Genomic DNA, 21,044 nt, shown 5'->3' on the forward strand with positions numbered 1-21,044 from the left:
AAAATCAGTAAACAGAATGGCTGGATTACTTACCTGTAAAAATAAAAACTACATTAAATACATTGTTTCCATACAAAAGACTTTAACGCGCTTTTCACACTATTTCAATTAGATTAACTAAATTTTCACATTGTAAATATTTTAACAAAAGTATGACGAAACAAAATTAGACGCAAAGATGGCAATTATGACAATTTTTGCGAAGCCGTTTCGTAAGAATTCAAACGAAGAGTCGTGGGAGAATTTGGTGTAATTGAATTGTTTTGAGGCACAGGGCTTATACTTTAACTGTTGTAGTAATGATAACACTAATCTCAAGGCCGTATAATTACTGATTATAAAGATATGTATGGGTGTTATGAATATTTAAATTATATTTTGTTAAATATGAAGCAAGAGATATGAATCATCAGTAGTATGATTTTTTAACAAAAAATGTTAAATTTAGAATACAGTGTGCATACACAATTTGTGTGTACATAAACGTATATAAGTCAATTACTGTACCCTTATTAAATTGGTGTTTTGTTTTCGATAATGGATATATTGTTATGTTAAACATTTTTTTTTTTTTTATAAAATAGGGGGCAAACGGGCAGGAGGCTCACCTGATGTTAAGTGATACCGCCGCCCATGGACACTCTCAATGCCAGAGGGCTCGCGAGTGCGTTGCCGGCCTTTTGATACGAACACAATATTATGGTAAAAGTAAATCGATTTCGTTCATTCATAAGAGTAAAAATCAATGTTAGAACTTTCCTCAGTTCGGTAACACAGATAACTCATGTTGCGTAAGCACAGCGTAACTAACCGGTTCGAAGGGTAGAATATAGAGCAAACATGTACAATGCGGCTAGACTGTTTGTCAACACTTGTTTAAGTAATATTTACATTATTATAAGACCTTGGTATTTATAATTGTTCTAGTTTTACCTAATTTATTCTGGCGCTAAAAATTATTTTGGATGGCCAAACATTTCGTTTTTACTAACAATGTAACATAAAAATTTTGTAGTCATCATTCAAAAAAATTATTTAATTAATTAGTGTTAATAACACAAAAATACTATAGGAACTAGATATTTCAAATAAATATTATTACAATTCCTTTAGGAATTCAAATAGAATTGAAGAAACGTCAGTTTACAATACTTCTACAATTAAAACTTATATTCGGACACGTTTTTTAAAAATACTGCGTTTCTATTAAAATTGTAAAATTAATTTTAAATAATGGCCATCGTGTGAAAATGTTAAAGATAAATTTTTAACGAGGAAATCCCTTCTTGTTTGCGGATGAAATTGTTATATCTTTTGGAAAATCCTTTTAATCTCTTAATAAGAGATTAAAATATTAAAAGGATTTTCCAAAAGAGAGCAATGCACTATAAAGGAGAAAGTGAACTAAATCTACTTATCATGTTTGTTATTATTGTATAGGAACATAAGTAGCAAAACAACATCAACATTAGTAGTTCTTTACACATTTATTCACAATTTGATTGCCAATTAATATTCATAGTCCAGTGAGCAAAAAGCTGAAACCGTTTAATCATTTGTTACGTTATGAATATTATGTAAAGTACATTCAGTATTGCTAGGTAATAGTTTTTTCACTATAATATAAATGATATTGAAAGGTTTTTGGTTGGAACTCGAATGAAAGCGAGTGAAGAAATCTTTAAGTGCAAGAGATTTATTTGACAGAGCCATACTAGTGTATAAAATATAGTGTTATTTAAAATCGATTTTTTTTTTTTTTTGAGTTTTTGCTCTATATTTTAAACGCTATAAGGTTTAGTAAGATAAAGAAATTACAGAAATAGGGAAGGTTTCTTAGGGACTAATGCTGATCGCTGCATCTACAAGAACCAAGAACCATCTAAAGGAACTACTAAACACGGGTCGACAGAACGATAGTGTATGACAACAATTATTTATAATTGATTAAAAAAGTATAGATAAAGATACTATACTCTGTAATTACAATATAAATCATTACAGACAGAGTAAAGATATCGATATAGGGACTTTTAATATGATCGCTGAGAGCACGAGAGGTAACGCGAGTGGCGCCGGTCAGCGGGCTCCGACTCGCCCATAAATATCATGACGATATTTCCGGAGTAGTTGTCGCCCTGACCCGACGTGTGACGCCAACCTTTCTTCGGAGACTTCGACACTTCCTTGCTACCTAGCTACTCGGTCTACCTAGGAGTCCTTATAAAAAAAATATGGTCGCTTCATCTAGAGGCACGGATTAACGGCATTAACGGAATTACTAAACACGAGTCGATACAACGATATTGTATGCCAACAATTAATTATAATTGATTAAAAAAGTATAGATGAAGATATAATAATTTTAATTAATTGGAATTAATTACATAAATTATTACAGAAAGAGTAAAGATATCATAGGGACTTTTAATATGATCGCTGCATCTCACGGATTACTAAACACGAGAGTCGATACAACGATATTATAAGCCAACAATTAATTAAAAATTATATTTAAAGATACATTTAAAAACGAAACACAAAGGTTTTTTGTATGGTCAAATATGACACATAATTAATAACGTGCTTAGAATCTCTTAACAAGCCCGGAGAAAAGATTAATTATAATACCACACATTGAGCGCTTTCTAAAATCGATTTATTCGATTAATGCGAAGCCATTAATCGGACATTATAACCATTCAACCGCCAGTTACAGTTTTAATTTAGCGTTTACTTAACTTTTACATCATGTTAATTGACTATGTAATGAATACGTAAGCAATTACAACGTATAAAAACAAATTACAATGTAGGACAGACCTTAATTTAGTTTTTGTATATTTTTGATAATTATGAATCATACATTCTCATTTTTAACTTTTATCTTAAGAACACATTTCTTCAAGGGTAAATGCGAAAAAGGAAAGTTTTCCAAAGGCTTATAACAATGGCACCCAGACATGCGGAAAATTACATTGTTATTATAACGTAAAAATATAGTTTCACCAATAAAAATTCTGTTGCGACATTGTTTTAACTTAACGGAATTTCTTCTTATTTTGTAATAAAAAGTTATTTTTATGTTACGAATTCCCAAGCGTAGAATATATAAATTAAATCCACTTTTAAAAATTCAATAATTATTCAATTTCTCACAGGGCCCAAAATACTCTGACGATACATTGTGTTTATACAGCTAAGTAGGAAGATATTCGCAATAAAGGCCTATAAATTGCGTCGATTTTGCATATTTAATGTAGTAGGCACAAAGTAGTAGTGGGCACAAACGGCTATTGTAGTAAGATCCTTTGTTATGCAGACTGACTGTTATCAGTAGACATTGCATTTTTATTGTGCGAATACAGAGTTCATATTTTTGTGAGCGTTTTGACAAGGCTTAAAGTAAACCATCCCTCTTGATCTTGTCATGTGTTTCCTTGGTGATGTTTAATTTTCTTTTGAGGCAAGTCATGAACTTTCGGTTTCCAACTTTTAAGCATTTCTTTATTAGAGTTGTAAGAAGACAGAAAAGTTCATTTAAAATATCAGAAAACTACCTAGCTTCGCTAGCTTAGCTATACCACCTAAAGAAGATTTTGGTTATACATTCGATTTAATTTCTTTAGTAATACAGCAAATTTTTAAGCTAAGATTTAAAAGTTCATACAAGTAATCATAAAGTTTCATTACACTCCCGTAAAGCTTTAAGTACTCATGGAATGGAACACAAATAATTAGCTATAGATGTACAAGCTCATTGAACTTTTTGAAAATTAAATAATATTATATGTAAAAACACGGAAGAAGCTAATGGCGACCTCTGACAGGTGCTGAAACAAACGTGACCAACGTTCTTTGTTAATCGTTTAATTGTTAATAAACAATACGTCGTTAATAATATCTTACATATTGTAAGGCCGGGAATATGAAGGTAATGCTTAGGAGGAAGCTTTGAGGTAAAAAATTGTTTATCAATTGTTTTACAGGTATTATTGTTTAGAGAATTCATTTTGTCGGATTTTATTTGGTGATTGTTACTAAACTTTGTTGGTTTCGGTATAACTTATGTGTTGCTTTGACCTTTTATTTGACTTTACAATTAAAACACAGACTATGACATATAGACAGAAAAATATATATAGTTAACGAGTTATTGACGTCGTTTTGGATTACCCATAAGTGTTTAACAGTGTATAAGGTAGGAATACGGACATAAGGAACATTAGACACAATTATTTCACAAATCGCCTATTATGTGCTTTGATTTGCGTATTATTTTTTTGATATAAATATAGCAATGTATACAACAATACATGTACATTATTTTATTGCAACAGATCTTTGTCATTGTAATAAAATAAAAATGTGTTTATTCATTTTTAAGTACATATGCACTAAAATGTGTAATATTTGGGAACCCTCTTAAGTAAAAAATACCAATGTCAGGGTTCCCACCCATAATAAACCTAATTCCTAATTAAATTCCTTAAAATATATTTATATATAATTTAATTAGATCTTTTATTGTATTTATTTTTTGATTGTTTTTGATTTTTGAATGTTTTTGATTTTTCAACTGTTATCAACACGCCTAAGTGCATACAAATGTGTGTGTGAGTGAGTCAGTGAGTGAATGAATAAAGTGTGTAACTACATACTGGGTCTCAGAAGCAGCTCTAACACCGCGTAGGGTGTATTCATAAGCCAGTCCTTTAGTCGTATTTAGATTGTAGAAGGTGAGCGGGTAGATGTTAAGCAGCCTATTTAATTTATTATAGATGTAGTCTGCTTGCATATTGCGTCTGGCGAAGTCAGTCCCTACGACGACGAAGACATCCCTATTTCTTCTTAAGAACAGCCTACTATCACACTGGAGCGCTCTGTATACATTATCACAAAAAAAGAAAGCATTGCATTATAATGTGGAAGATTTAAGTATTAAGACACAGGTAGTGTCAGGGCTCCCTTGTTAATTCCATAACATTAGAATATTAGATTTTTCTAAACTGTTAAAAGATTTCTTCTCCCAATTATTTTTTTACAAAAAACATTACATGATGCGTGAGTGAGTGAGTGTGTAACTACATAATAAGTTTTAGGTCCAACTCTGCGTAAGGTTTGTCCCCAGTCCTTTAACAGTTTTTTTTTAATTTTGAACGGTCGGAACAGATCTGGTGATGTAAGTCCATACTAGCTGACCGACGACAGCATCACTATTTCTTTTTAGCCTACAATCAAAAGTTACAAAAATGTATGAGTTTGGATAATTATCTCTAACAAGGTAACGTTAGATTCAATAAGTAAGGATTACGAAATGGAGGTTGAACAATACACAATTATTGTACACGTTCAATATCCAATTATATAGTTGTTGAATGATTTTTAAAGTGAAGTGGCTTATTATTCTGAAGGCTCTATTGAATCATATTACGCATAGGTAAAAATTATGTTTTAATTTTAATATATTATATTATATATTTTTGTAATAATTTAAAGTCTGGTCAACACAAGAATGTGTCGTTTTTTTCGGTTTTTAAACATACTGTAAGGCACTGGTAATAATTTATTTTCTGGCGATATTTGAATTTAACAATATCTAGAATTACTGAAGTATATTTTATTAGATATATAATACAATTAAACAATATTGGTCCCTGTGGCAGTGTACCTCAACATACAAGAGAGTGTTAATCGCGGATATTGGTGCAAAGCTAAGGTTTTAATAGACGACATCAAAGTTTAGACGTGTTAGACGATATTTTTCATACTTTAGTAGTGTTACAAATTAAACACTTAAAACTTAATAACTATAAAATTCCGAACGAATCTACACACATAGATCAATGTTACATTTTCTAATTTTCCCTCTTCACAGTAAAACACAAAGTATTGTATAATAAGTTATAAAAAGCACAAGTTACTGTCCGTTCACACCATGATACGTTAATGATGGGTAATTATACAAGGAAAGTTTACGGGAAAAAGCAAACAAGGTTTTGTATTTGATAAACGTATCGAATGTATACTGTTACTATAGGCTTTGATTAACTTCTATTTTTTACATTGGAATGCACCAAGTGCAAATAAAATCCTACTTTTGAGTACATAGGAGGCGATCAGGCAGATTTGTGGCCGAGAAGCTAGGCAGCAAGGGACCACCCTTTCCTAAGGACCTAATTTTCAAAAGGACTAATACAGTCCCTTTTGAAAATTAGGTCTGCTTGGTGATAACTACTCCGGAAATAGCCTAATCATAATTATACGATATAAGTCACCTTTTGTGCTATTCATAATCTTAATTCAAAATATAAACCTTTACGTTAAAACCTTATACTCCAACTTTGATTCATAACTTCTAAGTCTTACTTATGCATCACATGGAAATCAATTCTACTAGTAACAAAAAAAACGACTTGCTTTCCAAAACGCACTATTATACATAGTAATAAAATAATTTTGTATTCTATTTCTATTCTCATGCTGTGACACTGAAAGACTTATCGCTATATTGTCTGGCCTAAGATCACACGCTGAATATTTGCATAAAGTCCCGACAGTAATGAAACATTTCAATGTTATTTAACAATCGTATAATTAAAAAAGATAGCTTAGAGTAGACTAACATACAGTATTTACAATATTCTCACCCTACATACTAATAATAATTAAAAATTGATCACTGTGGCAATGTTGGCAGCATTTCCTCGCTGTATTACGATACTTATTCGTTGAGAAAAGCAGCAGCGCTGCTGCTGAACTTCAATAGATATACATTATTTTTCAAGTTTGGGACGATTTGTTTTTAATTGATTTAAGGCACGGCGCTTCTTCAATGTCAGGAAGTTCTTAAATAATAGGTTTTGAAATACTCACGTAGAATATAACATAATAAAAGATTTAATTACACAAGCTAGTTATGAGTTATTGTCCTTTTTCTAATTCATCCATAACATGTACCACTTTTAAGATAAATATAGGATATAATTATTTAGAAGTCTCTTACACCACGGAAATAATCGTTTTTTAAATGATATAGCGGAGGTTTTCTTAATGAGTTATGTTAACATTATATGTTATAAATATTATATATACCAATGGTGCTACAACTTTTGAAATCTGGGCCTTAGATTTTTGTAACTGTTCCATGATCATTTCTAATCGGCAACTAGGTGAATAAGCTTCGAGTATTAAAAGCACAGTTAAAAACTCCATAAGTGCACTGCTGGGGATCGAACCTACGAACCCAAAGATGAGAGTTGCATGTTGAAACTACAACCATAATTCTTTTATAACACACGATAAAGACTGTATGAATGTTAAACAAATACGAGCCCCGATGCAAAATAGTTCGTCTAGTGTGAAATATTATTTGTGACATTTTCTAACCTCATTATTTTTGTATATCTATATAAAATATTAAGCTGTTCTATCGCCTTACTTATGCTATTTTTTAATTAGAAACCAATAAACTATGTTAGCTTTTCAAATATATACATATCCTGTTGTAACTCGAAGAAGTTATAAGCGAAGTTATAATATTTCGTCTCGTATTTATTGATAATTGCACATTTAACAAGAACACAGAAAAACGTTCAAGAAGCTCTAACGAAGGAAACTTCGTATAAAACAATAAATTTTATGAATGCTAGTTAAAATACTAATAAAGAAAATTCATAATACAAGTACCAAACGAAACTCGAAAAACAATTACGAACGTATCGTCGAATAGATTCATAATATGTAACAATAAAATAGATAACACATAATAGAAAATCATTGAAGTCTATCGAATTGCGCCATAAATTGTAGAATCAACACTGTAATCTATATTTCAACTGATTTCGTCCCACGCCCACACTATAAAGCACAATTTCTATAGCTTTTACTATGACCTGTTTACTACAGTGTCGATTACATATACAATCTTAAATCTATTATATATATAAATATTTCAATAGTGAATTTAAAATAAAAATTAGAAAGAACTTTAATGTTTTGTCAGCCATTTCCTATCTATTATCGCAAATGTGACTCTAAAAGTTTGGATGCAAGTAAATTATAGTTGCAGAGTGGTTTAACATGAGTTATTAAGATTGGGCTTTAGAGTACCTATTAATTATGTAAAAGCTGGCACTACTTAATTTTAATACCCATGGTTAGGCTGACTATAATGAATTTTAAGGCCACTGCCATCTGTTGCAGTTTGCAATATTTTTAAAATTATGCAACTCCTGGCTGTCGAAATTCTCTTACACCGAATAAGTCGTGAAACAGTTCAGTGGTTCCGTATGACTTCCAACCCTGAAGTGTTTGACTTTCTGCCTATGTCCATTTAATATTCGCCCGGATGGAAAACATCGTGAGGATAAATCATGTCTCATTGACAACACGTGTTAAAAGACTCAAGTACTTGTCTATGAAATATCAAATCATAACGAAACGGATACAAAAATCTGAAACCCAAACCTAAAAGGTGTAAATGCTAATGAGGCAACTATTATAAAAAAAAATGTTTATAATCCTTTTTAAATAGTTTTAAACTTTTTGTCCTTTAATTAATGTAAAGATTGACTTAATTGATATGAAGGGATTGTTTGTAAGCTGTAAGGCCGCTTAGTTCTATTATTATTATTATTATTTTTTATATTTCATATCCATCACCAAAAGTTTAATTTACCTTCAATATAAATAAATGACATGAGACATTTTAACACAATATTGTGAAAATAAATTGAAATTCTTTAGGACTAAGAATCTTAACGAATACCAGTATTAGTCAATACATTTTATAATTAGCCGCATCTTTGTAATATTAATTAAAAAAGCCTGCAAAAATGTTGCCATGTTTTTCCGATTTCTGAACTTTCAATTCTGTCCGCACCAATTACGCTTTTTATCGATTTTGGAATAGATTTTCTATAAATAACAGCTTTTTTATAACAAAATCTTTCCTAGAAATAATTTCAAACTTTAAATAGAAATAAAGTATATTTAAACCAGTGGCGCTACCTTTTAGGCTTGAGACTCAGATTTCTGTATCTGTTTCGCAGTTATATACTTTTCCTAATAGGCAAATAGGGAATTAGCCTTCTGTGTCGTTGACTACTTTCCATTTCATATTATTCATATTAAATTAACATTCTGTACGAAAGTTCCTTTTTTTCTCATGGTCTGAATGAACTTTCTACCATATACTATAAGTTTTTATGTGTCAAAGCTTAAAGTATTGTAGTTTGAGATAAGTGGTTAAAATAAAGAACACTGGGCTCTATGGTTCAGTGGTAAATACTTTATTTTATTCAATGTGGTGCTTACATATAAAATTATGTGCGAATTGTGATTAACATTATTTAAAATTCGGTTTGAGGTCAATTTGTTGTTTAAGGTAAGATAGGGTGTGAGTGATTTTCCTTAAAACATTTTGAATTCAATAAACGAGTACAGTTTATTTATAAATGTCTAACTCTATATTAAAACGTTACATAAATGTATCAGGAAGGTGCGCAAGCGCATTATTATCGATGTTTATAAACAAGTTATCAATATTTGGTCCGCGGTCCGACGTTACGTTTCCGCTGGTTTCACTTTCGTCGTCGAAAGAGAAATTACTTCTAATGCCATACACTTATGTTTTATTTAACATATAATTCCGTTTGTCGAGGAATTAAATAAACATGACTTTTATATATCCGGATTAACGAGGATATGTAATTAAATAAAATATAATAATCGTTCTTTAAACATTTCCTAAATAAAATTCGAAATTCTCTTTTGTGTTGAAAACTGAATGTATGATAAGTTTTCTATTTAATTATTTTCAAATATATTTTATAAGATTTCTTATTTTATAATGAAAAATATATAAGATGAAAAGTAGAGGAACTTTCTGGAAACGATTAAAGCTGGTTTGAGTTGTCTAGCAAACAGAAAGTGGGACCCTTAATTAATCCCTATAATTCCTAAATTAGTTAACGGTAAACAAAGTTTGTTTATTTATTAATATTATTAATAATATTATTTTTATATTATTAATATTATTTTTACTTCAATGTGTAATGTAGGGTAGAGTTAAGCTTAAAAAGTAAAACTGCATAAAATAATTCAGTTATACAATGTATGAAATACAAGTATTGCTTCACACGACCTAAGATCAACAAGGTGCTGCCTAACTCGATAAAGGTCTTCTTAGACGAACCTGCGACCTGCATTTATGACCTTTCTATTCTTAGGAAGCTATAAAATATATATTAATACTCGAAAAAAATTCTTAGTTGATATTATTTTATTTTTCTACGAAATTAAGCCAACTGTTAAAATTTAATTAAATTAATTCACATGCGACAATGGACATAGAAATGCGGCTAAGAACCACCTCTCACAATCAACATTCACAATTATTGACACAAACACAAAAATCACATCCGAATATCCTGGGTGCGTTCTCAAACCGAAATTCTATGCACAATTATTTTTGACACTTACGTAAATTTTGGCGGTCATTTTGTAGGTTAACTGTCACTGTCAAATGTCACACGCGTACACATGCGCGGGATATCGCGCAGCGAATGGCGCCCGAGGTCCCGCGCGGGCTATATACCCGCCCCCCCAACTATTATTATATTAATTACGTTTGAGTTTCCACTGAAAAGGCTCGCTTGATCTGGATCTAATACTTCCTACTTCGATAATTCCAAATTATTGATATCCGTCTAGAGTTTCAAAAACCTTGGTTGTATCATTACGCGGCAATCTCTAATATCATTTTTGAATAACATATCTTTAAAAAAAAATCGTTTTTATTTCACCTTGATAGTAACTCGAGCTAGATATTCCGTGGACTATTGCTTCTTTAAACGTGAGATATTTTCGTCGAAGATCGTTTAAGTTTGCTATTTTTGTTACCACTAAGCCAACTTTCTACCCAATCCCAATAATATATTTGCAAAAATATGCTACAAAAATGTTATGTGGTACATTCTAAAGTTGGCATATTCTATTATTCATTTTATTCAACAGGATAAAATATACTGAATGATTTGGTATATTTTATCCATTTAGTTATTAAAATATATTATTATGGTATAATATGTTTGTAATCATTTTTCTGTAGCAATCGTACCTAATTTTTTTAGCTTTCAGGACAATTGCTTATATAATATCTCTCGCAATGTCGTGGTTTAATTAATTTGCACAGCGCAGTTTTTATTCTAGAAAATATGGTTTCCGGTGCAGGAATAAATAATAACATTAACTATTATTGCTACTGAAGCATAATATAAGAATTGTTACCAGCCTATTCGTTACGAGGTATACCCATATGATGGTTACCGAAGCCACAATGTAGAGTACCACAGAGCCATATTGTGGCTTCGGTCCCCATACTCCTTAGAATTCTCTTCAAAGTTTAAACGGACGACCCATTGATAAAAGTTAGCAATCTTTTCAGCATACTCTTAATAATATATCAAATTATTACTTATACCCGATGAATATATATTGTTGAGATTCAGCTACAAATTTTTCATTGGTAATTTTCCTAATTTTTTTATAAACTCTAAATCTTGATTTGAAACGTGAATTTTTACGGTGTTACGTTTGGCCACTATTTAGAACAAGTTAACCCGGTCAACCCTGTTTTGGCATCATTACGGAACAATGTCATACATTATTCATTGAACAATACAACGTTGCCTTTGATTTCAATGATTCGTCGGTTAGGCAATGTATAGCATTGCAGTGTAGATAACGTCAGGACCATCGTATCTTAAAGATGCCTGATAACTTATTTGAAAAGCACATTATATTTGTAACCAATGAGACATTGAACATTAACTTATTATTATTATTAAGTCTCGTCTAAGTGACATCCAATTTAATTCATCCACGGACGACAAGTTTTTACGATATGCAGTTAAAATTATATTGATGTACTGCAGTAATCAATAAATAATAATGAATATTTTGATCTTATATTTACTGAAATAACTAAATTAAACATAAAACTATATAAAATATTTAATCAAAAAATAGTCGAAACAAAAGCTCTGTCAATTAAAGTCATATAGTTTTTATCTGCAAAAGTATTTTTTTTAAAGTTTAACATTAAATGTATCTCGTGCAATGAAACAGATAAACTTTTATTTTTTTTATAAGCTATTTCCTAAAAGATTGAAACTAGCCTTCACCTACGATTAAAACTGCTACGCATTAAATTTATAACAATAGCGATTTATCGTTAAGTATGACTGCATTCGTTGTGTACCACAAAGAACGGTTCAGTGGCCGTCGGTACACAATTGTATACTAGAATAATAAGTCCTGAGTACATACCTCGTTACAATGTCTTTTTACCAGGAAGAAAGGCACACAATATTATCAGCCGTAAAGATTTGGAGAAATTCTATTAGTTTGGGAACAAAGAGAGGTTAGACTGATGCTAATACTTGCCTCACGATAGTTCTCAAAAACGCACTAAGCACTCACTATAAAATTCTAAACAGTGGACGTAACTATTATCAATTATAATTAACAAAACCTATATATCAAAATAAAAATGTGTCTAACGAACCCGAGTAAATATCAACAATGACTCAACTAATAAATGTGACGTTCGGCCGAAGATAAATATTTGGAATTACCTTCATCAAAAATTATAAAATTGAAGTGATGTATTTCGAACACGTTGGATGACGAACAAGATCCCGGATTCTTGATTAAACAAAACCATACGAACGTATTGGTGTCGACCTTTGTCTAAAAAATAAAAATAAATGTTTTACTGCATTACTGCAAGGGCACGTGTCAAAGCGTGTAAGGAGTTTTGTAATCTAACTTTAATGTAATGGAACTGAACATGTACTTTCATACATTACTGGATTTGTATAAGTAGTTTCCCAACAATTTTAACCGAAATAATAAATTATATGAATTAACCATACACATAATAACATTATAATAACAATGGATATATATTAGAATACGCCGACAAGACAAAAGTTTCTCCTTCTTTGAAGCGCGACTGTGCATGAACGCAAAATCATTGTGTAATAAAAATAGTAGCCTTATTGCTGTTTTACATAAACATCAGACATATAAATCTCAAGACAATTTTATAAAATGTACGGTCGAGTGCTTACTAAAAAGATTACTGTGGCATCTACTCTTCGTCGGTATCGTAAAGAGTTGCCAATATACCAAACCAAGCCAGCGTATTTTCAGATGTTGTCATTGGAGATATCCCAACCTTTCAAACAAATTTAAATTTCGTGTACCTTCTAAAAACCCCAGGCATCCCATCAACCTATTTCTCCCCCCTTCAGGAGAACACGTTTAGCCAAAACTCATTGACACCTAGATTGACCATTTCGGTAAACGAGCTAGGTGCATCCATAGTTTGTTCCCCTCACACTTTAAAATCAATTTATGTTTAGTGTTTATAACTTTTTTCTAATTTTGTATATGTCGTCTGCCTATAACTTACGTTAAAAATTCAAATTTGTTCTTCTTGTACCAACGTAGCAGTGTTCCGAGCATTGGCAAGCTTTTATAAATAACTAAATAATAAATAAAATTATCTTTTTACGCATCGAAAGGAAATGTATCTGTGACAGGATTTTGATAATCAATGCTGAAGTAAGCATTCTAAACAAGGGGAATCTAAATATTAACATTTTTATGGTTCTTATTAATATGTGTTACACATTGCCATATACAGAAAATAGGCGACTGTAAGGTTCCAAAAGTTATGACAATTTAAAGAAGCAATAAAGAAAGTCTATTATATTTCCTTCCAGTAGATATTCTCTTATATAGATTAACCGGATGTAAGGTTCTAGACGCACGTCCATTGTTACATTTAATTTCACTTTCGAACTGTGACATGTCAAGGACACATAACTTTTATCTTTTTCAATCAAAAGATCTTTTACAATAAGTTATCGCTATGTCTTATATGGACGTGCTTAATTTGATTTTAAAATAATACATAATAAGCCAAGCCGAACGACGACTATATTTTAGAAGTTAACCTCTCAAAAGCTAGCAGTTTCTGCCACTATGTCCGTCACAATTGGAAATCGATATAAAAATATTTAGTTAAAACGGGTAGGTCAACAGTTTTCTCGTTTTTTACACTAGTCTTCTTTCACACACGTAATATGCAATAAAATAAAGTTATATGTGAACCTAAGATCCCCAAAGGTACTTTTACCTCAAGATGTGAAAGAAGAAATTCAGATATTAGAAACAAGTTGAAACTTTTGGCCTTTTTGTGTTCTAGCAAAACAGGTTGTTAATGTTTTATACAAAAGCTCACTTAGTACTTATACTATTTGTATAATTGCTTAACAATCTATGGTGTTATACATGAAAAGAGCATATCTGAAACTTTATATCTCGCAAAATGTCTACAGAAGTGAAATGCTCTTAAATTATTACAAATACCTCAAATACTTTGCTTTTCAAGATTGTTCTGCGCATGCCTGATATCTTAACAATTTGCGCGAATCAACATCGACAATGCAAGGTCGGCTCACGTCCGGCTGTCTGTCCGCTGTCAATTTTGTACGTCATTGGACAATACTACCGCAATTAGCGGTGGGAAATAAAAAAGTTCTGAGCGGAGGGCTTAAAAGAGAACTAGCCAATGCTTCCAGTTTATATGACTGATGTGACAGGCTGATGTTTGCAGTGATCTAAATCTTACTAGGAGAACAAGAATAAATATAAGTATGCTCTTAAATCCGTCTAAAACTGCGGTTGGTGACTTATGAACTTCAAAAACAATCAAGTATTTCTAACTTGACATTTACTGCCAGTTTTTAAATCAAGGGCGTAGAACGGACGAGAAGAACTGGTAAGAACTTTCCGCCGCTCCCTTCTTTCACCAACAATTATAGAATAAGATTATTATGGCATAAGCAAGGACATATTTCTGAGAGAATAGACAATACAAGATATAGAGAATTGAGACAAAGAATTAACGCACTTTATCACCTCGTGTGGTCGCTCATGGTGGTCTTCGAATGACAAGCTCTAATATAATAAAAATTTAATGTAAAAGTCAACTATAATAATGATAATTAACAAATACTTTGTCACGACATAGCGTAGATTCGTTACGGTCGTGTCTTATGGAAAAAACCTTCGAGCGTGAGAAATAAGATAAGGATGGTAAACTTAACGATATAAAGGCCAGGAATAGTTAAAAAATATTGATATTGACATTATTTTACAATTTGTGTTATTTATTTAATCTCACAGCTATTTTAAAATAAAATACAAAGATAAACTCATTGACAAGGTGACATTGTTAAACAAAATAGACGAAACAGAATACGTAAGTCAATAGATATTAAAAATAAAACTATAATTAAACATTATTATTAGCTAAGTACAACTTAATATTTTAAACAAAATGTTTTTTTGGTACTGTCAACTTAATATGGTCGATCACGATTCCTGAAAATCACTGAAGCAGTAACATATGTAGAAGTATGCGGTAACACGCTTGAAGTTTTATACCGGCAACGTACTTGCGAGCCTTTCGGCAATGTGAGTGTATCATTTAAAATCAGGAGAGTCTCCTGGCCGTTTGCCTACTATATAAAGAAAAAGTTGCCACTCATTGCAAATCCTAAATTAGCAACATCGATGACAGATGTCAAAGTACTCAACCAAGGTAACACCGCTGAATTATTCAGCCCGCGACTAAGTTACGATACAGTTACCGAGACGAATAACTTTAGTGAGGCTTGAATTACACATAATATATATGTATGGAATTATAACCCTTATGTTCTAACAGTAAAATTCAGTTTTGTTGAGCTGTAAGTATTGCTTCAATATGTGGAAGGTCCAGGTATGTCAAGGACTGTAAGTAATCCGAGTAAAATCACTTTCTTTGAGAATAACATATTACTGTAGCAAAGATGAATAAAGTCTTTATATCAAACTCAAAACATTTTCCTTTTTTACTCGAAAGAATAGGTTATTAGTGAGTTAGCAGTTCTGAACCTTGAGGTCAACACGCAGCATTTTCCTTTAACGTTTAGTACGTACATAAAATGCCGTTACGACAAATAATATGTCTTAGATACAGAAGGATAATTTGAGTCCAAGACCAGGCCAGAAAAATCTGCGGATTTGTCTCTACTCTACTACTACTACTACTCTTCTACTCTAATTACTCAACAGTAATGATCAGTAAAAGAACATATGTCTATGAGAGTTGTCACATTTCATTTACGATCTCTGTCCTAATACTTAAAAATGTTTGAAATTCTCGGACCACACCATCAAGATAATTTTACATTTGAACATGAACGCCCACACTAGATCTAGTCAACTGAGACAATGCCCATATATTTTCACTTATCTTACAAAACACACCGATGTAAATTCTTTACTCTGTAGGCGTACAGACAAAAAATAAAAAGTGAAGTCTGGGTATTAAAAGGTTAGGTATTTTATAGCCATATTACATTACATATTAAAGACAAATCCTAGAAAGTAATATAGGTATACATATGGATGTCAAACTTGGGCGCCCACTAAAACGCAGCAAAATAAGCTACCGGAACGATTTATGATAGGGACGAAAAGAATAGACAAAATAAAGAATACAGCTTAAAAAAACAACTAAGGTAACGGATGTTACAATAAAAATAAATAAACTAAAGTGGCATGCAAGAGAAACAGAAAAGTGGGGCAAAAAGGTACTAAACTGGTGGTGGAAGGTGGATTGAAAGAAGCAGCAGGTAGTACATAGCAGAAAGTGGCAAAGTGCAGAGAGGAGTGGCGGTATTTGGAAGGGGCCTTTTCCAAAAAAAGGGCACACAGATACCTAAAATAAGATTGAAATAGAAACAAGTTCAAATGTAAAAGTATCTGAATTAAATGGCTTATGGCTTATAAAGTATCTACATACATCAGATTTCTTTAGCTAATTATATAGATTTCCACAGCCACAAGTTTCCGTTTTTTTTAAACTAAAACTTAAATAAATAAAAGGTTCTCTGTTTGATAAAGGTATTATCTTAAAGTTTATTATTAAAACCTCATTAAACCGACCCTTAAAAAGAACGTCTGTTATGTCATTTATTATGACGTTGACATCTTTCAAACACACCACGTTTATTTACTGTAGATACACTTTTATCACTCAATATAACAAAATGCCATAGTTTAAATTAAAACTTAGGAAAACAACGCATAAATTCAGTTAAATAATGTATTAATAATTATTACTTAGGAACTAAATACAATTAAAGTATGAATGACAAAGCTAGCAGTCAGCCAAAAAATTTCGCCCGCACGGCCTATATCAAAACATTGTCGAAGGTAAAAAGATACCAAAAAGGGTCTAATAATTGCAGTAAATCGGGCAACTGGAGTTACGAAATAGACATTCCTAACATCGTAGCATCCATCGGAGCTCTGGTCGTAACTATAGTTATTTTTCGTTCCCTATACTTGTTGTATACGAAGCCAGAAGGAACCTAATCAGGTAATTGAAAATTTGAAATTATTATGGAATTAGCAGGTAGATTTACTGTGTTCATTCTGGAGTGATGATGTATGTCAGCCCTGGCAGTTCCCTTAATTTGAGAGTAGTGCTATGAGTGTTAGGGAATAGGAATACACCTTAATATTTCCTGCATAAAAATCTGTGAATATATATAATGTATATGCTCAACGATTATAGTTACGGTTTGTGATACAGCTACTTCGGAAGAAACACTCAAAGAAACAACAGAAATATGTCTATGAATGATGATATGAATATAAGTCTGTAACATTTATCTTGCGTTTGGTAGTTCCATTAGAAATTCCTACTTCATCCTTTTTTCAGAATGACCATAAAATAATAAACACAGATGTTTTTTAAAAAAGAAACTAAAATGGCTCGACTGAAAAGAGCTATTTATATGAAAACACATAATGGCGCGAAGAATGTATACCTGGCGCAGTTGGCGAATCTCGTAGGGGGAACGTGTTTTCTCTTTATCGTAATGATTATCCTAAGACTTCTATATTTAAAATATGTAAAGACCCAACCAGATAGTGAATGTTAAAGTTAACAATAAAGCTTATCACAAATGTCCCATAGACCTGTGCCTAAAAAGTTTTGTTGTTGTGCAATGACATAATTACAATGGAAAACAAAATGTATTGATTGATTACGATATGAAATTAAACAATCCCAAACAATTCCAAAAATAACAAACTCCTAAAACACTTATTATGCAATCAAAGTGGGAATAGATCAATTTAGCAGAAGCAAAAAAAGCATGATTTAATTAGCATTTGTTTATTATTCGTTGTAGTAATTGAGTTATTCGCTTTTTTCTTTGAAATTATTGTATGACAATTGAATGACGTCAAAAAGCTAAAGCTTGAGGTTGACAATAAGTGTCTCTTCAAGAATGGTTGATAACATGAAAATTTTCAATGAGTATTTCGTAATAAGATGTATAACAAATCTCGAAAATGTTCACTTTGGATAAATCAGTGCTAAACATTTTTTTCTCGAATTTTGAATGTCAGTGATGATATCAAGGTTTATGTAAACCTGTTCTACATCCTAAGTCGTTCTTAATTACTCATTAATTCATATTATAATAATTTAACGGAAATATAATGCCATCCACTTTTCAAGTTCAAAATGTGTAAATTTCAAAATCATGTTCTACATACATTTACGTCATGAAATGAATAAGTGTCAAATGGAAACATAAACTACTCAACTCCACCATATATTTTTTACCATTCGCCCTACTTCAAGAAATGATGACAAAAAACTGAAAATAACCTTTTTGGAGTTTGGCCACCGGAGAGGTCCTTAACAAAATACTGTTTTATAAAATAATAACATTCAAAATTATTTACACATTTCTAGTACCCAAAATTATTTCCATTTCGAGCATCATGAAAATCCCACGGAATAATTTTATTTATCACAATTGGAAAATGTTTTTTATCAAGTTATAACATAACGATGTAATGCTCGTTAAAAATGCTTTAAGCCTAAATTGGGTTTTTAAAAACATGCATATGTATAGTGGCCTGTCCCTATTTATAATTGAGAAACATAAATCATAATGTTTCGATTCATGTACAATGTACATATTATTAATGCGTACGCTTGTCGAAAGCCGTTGATTTATAATAGAGCACTTTACAATACCTTGATTTGCCTTGACCTGACTAGTGACCACAATTCTGTATTATCGTGCATCGGATCATTTATATCGTTAAATGCGTAGGCAGACAAATAAACACTATATGAAATCTTTCGTAAGCATGATTTAAATGCTTGACTAGTTTGTTATCATATTCTAAACAATTCTATGTAATAAAGTTTATATATAACTACGAATACATACGAATTTAGGAACCGGATCTATGGCATACATAAACTAGGCGATACCAGAAAGCTTTTAAAAAACATTTGCGTAAATAATGTTTACTCAATTATTTGCCCTATTTTGCTCAATTACATTACAATAAAAATTTATCTTCCCTCATTCTGTGAATCATGATACAATCGAATTAACCTTCATTACTTAGCGAACTTAGTGGTCGATTCCGCATCTTCACGGATTTATTATTTATTTGATTTACTATTATTGTAGTAAGTATTCACTATAATCTCAAGATTCGATACCTTGCAAAATTTGGGCAGCTCCTAAATTTACTTTCCGAGACTAGAAAACGCCACGTTCGACTAATCGGCCATTCCTATGCTATCCCAAATTTGATTGACGGTAAAATGCAATAAATTCACTCTTGAATAATCGTATAATTAGGAATAGACACGTAATTCATGTAACGATCATGTAATTACCTGAAAATAGGATTGAATAATAAATAATAAGTTTCAAGCGTAAACATAAATTAAATGTTATAGAGGTGTATTTTGCGTATGTAGTTTATTAAGAATATGGACTATATGACAAAATTATATTTCATTTTATATATAGCTAGGAAAGGGGTTTGTTTCACAAGGATATCAGAATTTTGTATCTGTGGCCTATTAAGAAAGTCAATGTAGTTCATGAGTCAACTTAAATCTACGGCTATTAAATGAGGCCTTACTTAGCACTCATGGCAGTTTCGTTAACATGGTTATAATTTGACTTGGAATGAATCTAATTTTGAAATTCGTTTAATTTAGATTGTTTAAAATTATTAGCAAAGTTAGGCTTTTGGTATTAGCTTCGGATTTTTTTATCTGTACAATCACAATTTTTGAAGATTTTATGGTCCAAATGTTATACCATTTAAACTAAAACCTAAGCTTTCCAGTTCATAAAGTTAACCACAGAGTTAATGGTCCGTAAAATGCTCAATCAATATACCCAATATATAATGGTCAATTTATCGTAATTAAGGTGGAGGCGTAAAGGTTGCGGGTGAAGGTTCGACTCCCGTCACGAGTATTGTTTCCTGGTAATCGTAAGGTCTTTGAATGATTATTTAAATTTAGCAAAAATATACGAATGTTATTCAAACAAACAGTAAGCTTAACAGTTTGAAACAGTTTAGGTATATAAAATAGTTGCAGGTATAAGGTATACGTAATAAATAAAAATACATCGCAAACGATAATAAAGTTAATAAATAGCTTTATAATGGACTATATAAAACGTGGTTTGCATTGTAAGGTCGAGATACCAAACTGTGAGTCATGACTATTACCGGATCTAATACTTTATTAAAACCAGTTGGTGGCATTATAACATTGGCAAGGATTGTTGGCAATAGAAGCCAAGACTTATTAACAGTCGATAAGGTAGGCAAAAAAAAGGAACTGAAGGGCTCTGGTACTCTGGCAGCAGATCGCTTTTTGACAGATAATATTTGTAATGAATTTGAGGCACAATAAATAAAACTACATGTACATCGTATGTGACTTTGCTCTTGATGTAGTTATAGTGGTGTTTGTTTGCATAATTTATTTGTTTACTTCACGCATCGTAATAAAACCGCCACTTAATTTAAGTATGAATAGTTAAAAGTGTTTTACAAAGATTTGACTA

The 21,044-nt window shown here is 31.4% G+C and overlaps 1 protein-coding gene and 1 long non-coding RNA gene across 2 annotated transcripts in view; one reads left to right on the forward strand and one right to left on the reverse strand.

The window, feature by feature from the left end:
• Positions 1–10,560, reverse strand: part of LOC123708872 (pollen-specific leucine-rich repeat extensin-like protein 2) — a 29,107-nt gene extending 18,547 nt beyond the window's left edge. Inside the window, exon 1 of the mRNA XM_045659812.1 lies at positions 10,486–10,560. Coding sequence (XP_045515768.1) covers positions 10,486–10,503 — 18 coding nt within the window. The 5' untranslated portion in view covers positions 10,504–10,560. The remainder of the gene's footprint in view (positions 1–10,485) is intronic.
• Positions 10,561–17,124: 6,564 nt separating this feature from the next.
• Positions 17,125–18,113, forward strand: LOC123708586. Its single transcript, XR_006753625.1, has 2 exons — positions 17,125–17,509; positions 17,855–18,113. It is a non-coding gene; the product is annotated as an uncharacterized LOC123708586 (long non-coding RNA).
• Positions 18,114–21,044: the final 2,931 nt, after the last annotated feature.

This window comes from Pieris brassicae, chromosome 4 (genome assembly GCF_905147105.1).
Source record: "Pieris brassicae chromosome 4, ilPieBrab1.1, whole genome shotgun sequence".
Taxonomy (NCBI): domain Eukaryota; kingdom Metazoa; phylum Arthropoda; class Insecta; order Lepidoptera; family Pieridae; genus Pieris; species Pieris brassicae.